Source organism: Lipotes vexillifer, unplaced genomic scaffold, assembly GCF_000442215.2.
Source record: "Lipotes vexillifer unplaced genomic scaffold, Lipotes_vexillifer_v1.1 scaffold944, whole genome shotgun sequence".
NCBI classification, from domain to species: domain Eukaryota; kingdom Metazoa; phylum Chordata; class Mammalia; order Artiodactyla; family Lipotidae; genus Lipotes; species Lipotes vexillifer.
Genome location: NW_006785040.1, coordinates 878,936 through 884,935, shown reverse-complemented (window position 1 = coordinate 884,935; position 6,000 = coordinate 878,936). Strand labels below are relative to the sequence as shown.

At 44.2% G+C, this 6,000-nt stretch overlaps 1 protein-coding gene across 1 annotated transcript in view; it reads left to right on the top strand.

Annotated features, from left to right (window-relative positions):
- Positions 1-1,675: 1,675 nt before the first annotated feature.
- RBM33 (RNA binding motif protein 33) overlaps positions 1,676-6,000 on the top strand; it is a 113,418-nt gene continuing 109,093 nt past the window's right edge. Inside the window, exon 1 of the mRNA XM_007457182.1 lies at positions 1,676-1,718. Coding sequence (XP_007457244.1) covers positions 1,676-1,718 — 43 coding nt within the window. The remainder of the gene's footprint in view (positions 1,719-6,000) is intronic.

The following is a 6,000-nucleotide window of genomic DNA, read 5'->3' as shown; positions in this document are numbered from 1 at the left end:
CCATCATCTTCTTGGTCAGCTGGCTTTCTGAATAAATTCGCTATTCCTTGTCTCAACACCTCATCTCTCCATTTATTGGTCTGTCCTGCAGTGAGCAGTATGAACTTGGATTCCGTAACACTTAGTATTTTCTACAAAGACTTTCTTCCTGTATATCACCTACAATCATCAAAATAAGGAAGTTAATTTTGCTATATAACTCCCATCTTATCTTCAGACTTCATCAATTTTTGCAACTTGTTCCAATAATATTCATTAGTGAAATGATCCAGTTCAGAATCATGCATTGCATTCAGCTGTCATGTCTTTTTTTTCCTTCAGTCTGAAACAGTTCCTCAGTCTTTCCTTGACTTTCATAACTTTAACACTTTTGAAGACTAAAGGACAATTGTTTTGTAGTATGTCCCTCACTTTTTTTGTCCTTACTTCTTCAGGATTAGGTTCAGTTAGGTATCTGTGACAGGATTAGCACATAAGTGATGCTGTTTCTTCCTATTGCATCTTTTCAGGTGGCACACAATTTTGATTTATCCCATTACTGAAAATGTTTACTATCATCAGTTTAGGTGGAGTTTTCTAGGCTCTTCCACCAGAAATTATTCTTTTGTACTAATACGCCAGCGCCCACGTGTACTGCTTGCAGATCTGGAATCATATGAAGTCATTGGACACCTCTGCGCCTTTGCTCAGCCTTCTCTTTCTACCTAAAACGACCCTTTTCTCTCCCCATAATCCCCACAACTCGTTGTTTTGGAACCAACGTCTGTAGCTTGTGGGTACGTAAAGGCCTAATTACATTCAACCCCCCTCCCCGCCAAAGGCGAACAAGTCATAAGTCGTCTTCGGACGCCTTATCCTGAGTAGCCCTCACTCTTCTCCGCATCACTGGTCCCCTTTCTGTCACTCATTAGCATCTTGCTCTCCACCTTTGTCGCTGCTCAAACGCAAATTCCCGCGCACTCGTTCCGCGCCGTCTGTCTCACGGCCGTACCGGCTCAGCACACCCGCCTCTGCCCGCAGTCCGCAGTGCGCATGCCCGGTACCTCCCGGCCCGCCCCAGGCGCGCTCGCTCCCCGCGTCGGTCCACCGCTCGGTTACTCCGCCCCCACCCCGCGCCGCACAGTCTCAACACAGACACCAGGCTCAGGTCCCATTGCGGAGCGCTAGTCCGCGCCCTCCCACTTCCAACGAGACTTCCGCCGGCCGTAAAGCTCGGCGCCAACTGCTGCAAAGCGCCTTGCGACAGAGACCGGGGCCGAACTACAGCCGGTAACCGCCCCCGCGTTAAACAGTAGGCTATCCGGAGCCGAGGAAGGCGGTCGCTCGCGTGTTTGACTTCCGCGCTCGGCCTGCGTCCCCCGGAGGGTGGCTCGGAGCCGCCGCGGCCAGGAGGGGAGGGCCCGCGCCGGCGCCTCCCGGCCGCCATCATCCCGGCGTGCACCGCGGCGGCGGGCCGAGCCGGCCGCCATGTTGCGATAGTTTGTTGTTTTCTTCCTGAGGAGAAGGAGGCCGGAGGACCAGCAACCCGCCGGCCGCGCAGCCATCTGCCCCCAGGCCCGGCCCGCCGCCCCCCGTGTCTCGTCCCCCGCCGTGCGTCTCCAGGCCCCGGCTGGCCCGGCGGCCCCCCACAGCTGGCTTGGTGGGGCGAGGCTGAAGGCCGGGCCCAGCGAGCACTATGGCGGCCGCCCTGGGAGCGGGCGGAGGAACCGGCGCTGGAGGTAAGTGAGCGGCCCCGCGAGGGAGGCGGCGGCGGGGGGCAGCGGGCCGCTCCTGGCCGTCTTTGTGCCCTCGTGTCCCTGCGTTCACGGCGGTGAGGCCTCAGGCTCACCTGAGGCGGCGGGCGGCCTGCGCGGGGCGGGGGTGACAGCGCCCGCCCCCGGGCCCTTTCGGGGAGGGTCGCGGCCCAGGGGGTGTTGTCCTGTCGGGCTCCGGGTGGTTGGCAGCCCCGCACTAGACCCGGCTAAGACTCACCTACGTGAGGGGATGTGTTTGTGCGGAGTTTCGGAGAGCAAGGAGTCTGAAAAAATAACCTCCCCGGGCTGGTCTCATTTTCCATGAACTCCTTAGTGGTCTGATACGGACCCATTAGGGCTTCGTGATCAGCATCTTAAGAGATGGAAACGGGGCCGAAAAGGGTCAGGTACTGATGCAGTTCCTCTGGGTAGTTTCTCTTGTTTTCCGAGCGTAGATGAGTTCGATAGGGGACCTAACTCGAAACAGATTTCAGGTCAAATCACTTTCTGGTTGAAATCACATTTTGTTGATTGAGGTTTTTTTTTAACGTTGAGAAAAACACTTGAAAGTGACTTTTACGATAGTTCGAAAACTTTGATAAAGGAGACCCTTAACGGGTAAAGTATGAACAACAGCAGTGTTTGGGCTTAGTTTGTTCTCATTATTGAAAGGTCAAACCCTCCTACTGCGTGTTCTTTAGGAATGCTTATTTACGAGTACATTGTAATAGTTTTTAGGTCTAAGTATTGAAGCGCTCATATGGCGCAATGGAAAAACCCACAGAGACTAAATGCAAGAAATGTCACTTCTGGCAGTATGATTTGGTGTATGCCATTTTTCTGTCACGTGATTTTTTTTCTGAGGCTTTCTAGTTAAATTTTGAAAAGACTTGGTTTACCTTCCTTACTTGGTTACTTTCTGGGGTTCAAAATCATGGTTCTGTATCATTTTCAAAGTGTAGTCTGGGAACTCCTGGGTCAGAAGTGTTTCCGTTAATAGTACTAGTGTCACTTGCATGTTGCGCTCTTTCGCTGGAGCATAGTGGAGTTTTCCAAAACCTGCGTGACACGTGAAGGCATCGTTGTACAGGTGGCCAATGGAATGTGTGCTTGCATAGCTTTTTGAGTTTCTCATTTTTAATTTCGAAAATATGTAATTCACATAAACAAAAGCTTTTTGGTGTCTTCAATAAATTTGAGTCCAGAAAGTTTTTGAGAATGGCTATTTTAGAGGATTAAGTAGGTTTTGTCCTTGATGATTTGGAGTTTTTCCTTCCATTTTGTCACAGATACCTGGTTTCCCATTGCTTTTAGACTAAAGCCAAACTCCTTACCAAGATTTGTGAGTTCTGCGTGACTTGGTCCCCCAGCCTCCCCAAGCTCTTGGGTCAGCCTGCTTCCCTCTAGGAGGACTGCCCCTGCCCTCGCTCTGGCTCTTCATCCCCCAGGTCTCAGGCTCCTTGGGAGGCCTTCCTTGAGCATTCTTTTTTCTGTCTCAAATGCCTCCCTCACCTAAATTCTGTGGCACCCTTCTTTCTTTAGAGCATTTATCTGAGTCTGTGATTTTATTTGGTTATTTATTTACTTTTTTAAAATCTCCCTTTCCCAGGAGCCTGTAAGCCCCTTGAGGACAGGAATGCTGCCTGTTTTACCTGCCGTGTATTCCAAGTTCCCGGCATGTAGTGTATGTTCAACAAACATTTGACAAATTAGTGATTAAAGAATAAAGTATTTTCTTTATGAATCCCTTTGCACCCTTTTCTGTGCATATGTAAGTTGCACATTTACAGCTGTGTGGCTTTTTATGGTGTGAATGGAATCACATAGTGCGCCCCAGTTTGCTTTGTTCACTTAGTAGTAGGTCTTGGTGATCTCTCCTGTGTTAGTAGGTGAGAGTTACATGGATCCACCATTTATTGATTAACCATTTTTGTATTGATGGGCATTTCAGTTATATGTCCTTTTCCACTGCTGTGGAAAATTCTGCACTAAACGTCTACAGACACATCTTGGTGTGCTTAAGCAAATATTTCTGGAGGATTGATAACTCTAGAAGTGGAAATACAGTGTTGTAGGCTACATATATTAAAAACTCTTTGTGTGTGTGTGTTTTTTTTTGTTTTTCAGCCTTGCCTCTCAGCACGTGGGATCTTAGTTCCCCGATTAGGGATTGAACTGATCAGGGATTGAACCCAGGGCCACACCAGTGAAAGCCCGGAATCCTAACCACTAGGCCACCAGGGAACTACCGCTCCCACCCGGCTTTTTTTTATTGAAGTGTAGTTGATTTACAAAGTTGTGTTAGTTTCAAGTGTACAGCAGAGTGATTCATTTATATATATTTACACATATATATATTTTCTTTTTCAGATTTCTTGTCATTTGCTTTCATAAATTTTTTTCGTAATGGTGTCTCCATGCCAAGAGTTCCTCTGTGCTTTTAATACCTTATGCTTCTGTGCTTTTTTATGTTTAGCTTTTATTGCATATGGAATTTTATTTTGGGTGTGGTGCGAATTTGGGGCTTCTAACAGTTCTAATATGATTTATTGAATTCTCTATCTTTTCCAACTTCAGAACATATTAAATTCTCATTCATAGTTTTAAAAAATTACTGCTCCATGGTGTGTGTATATATATATATATATATTATAGCATGTTTTTCAGAAATTTCGATGAGCTCTGCATTTAAAAAAAAATAAACTTCAGAATCATCACATTCTATAAAGAATCTGCTGAAATTCTTGCTGGGATTGCATTGAGTTTATTAATATAACTTTGGGATGATGGATACTTTTACAATATGCGTTCTTTCATTCAGCAACAAGAATGTCTTGCTGTCAAGCTCTTTTTTGCCCGTCAGTTATCTACCACATTTCTGAGTACCTGCTCTGTGCTGGGCACTGATCTAAGAGGTTGGGATACATAAATATTGGAATAGAAGAGATTGCAGATACGAGGAAAATTTTACTTAAGGTAAGTTCCATAGGAGAAGGGATCTCTGTCTTCTATGGAACTTACCTTAGTAAAATTTTCTTTATATAGTTTTCATACATTTCTTGTTAGTTTTATTCCTAGATATTTCGTATTTGTTGTTGTTGTGGGTGGTAGAGTTTTTCATCCTGTTATATTCTGAAATTGGTTGCTGATCTACTATAGAAAAACTTTTTTTTTTTTTGGTTATTGTGTATAACTGGCTTATTGGAATCTTGTTTTAAGAGTTTGGTGCTTTAGATTTTCTAGTCACACTGTCATATCTGCAGTCTCTTCTATTTCAGTATTTATGTCTCATTTCTTTTTCTTGTACTTCTTGTTCTAGAACCATTCCTTGTCAAGTCCTCCAATATAATGTTGGGTAGTAGGGGTGATGACAGGCATCTTTGTCTTGTCATCCTGTCATGAGTTTAATGAGCGTTCTTTTAATGTTTTACCAGTGAGTATGGTGTTTGCTGTAGTTTTCTGGTAGTTACTGTTTGTTTAGCTCAGAAAGTTTATTTTTTGAGTTGGGGTTTTAATTTTATCAAAGCCTTTTCTGCATCATTGAGGTGATCATGAGGCCCCTTCTTTAATATCTTACTGTGATGTATTGATAGATTTCCAATGCTGAATCAATCATGCAATCTTGTGTTCAGAACCTTCTGGTTCTGTAAGTCCTTTTCAGTGTTTTGTTGCTTTTCATTTTAGGGTTTATCTGTGATCATAAGAGAGATAGGCTTATAGTTTTGTATTTGTGTGTGCACATGGTGCTATCCTGTTTTTTGTAAGATAGGCTGACTTCCTAGAATGAGTTGTGAGATTTTCTGGACATTGTAAAAATCTCTTTATTAAATGTCAGAAGAGCTGTTGTCTGCAAAGCCATTTGATCTGATATTATTGGTCTATTTAGCTTTTTTAAATCCATGGGTCAATTTTGATAAATTTTTCTGGGAAAATTATCCTTTATGTTTATATTTTCAAATGAACAAATATGGAGTTAAAGGCTTCAGTTTCCTAAGAGTGGGTGTGTTGAAGGTAGGTAAATTTTTGAGATCCATGCATGTCTGAATAAACTCTTACTTTATTTTCATACTTGATTGATAATTTGGTAGGGTCTCGAACTCTAGGTTTGACTTAGATTCATTTTCCTTAGATTTTTGGTGGTACTGCTGTGTTGTTTTCTGGCTTCCAGTTCTGCTCTTGAGAAGTCTGATGACATTCTGATTCCCTATCATTTGTATGTGACCTTTTTTCTCTGCCTGGAAGGTTTTAACAGTTCCTCCTTATTGTT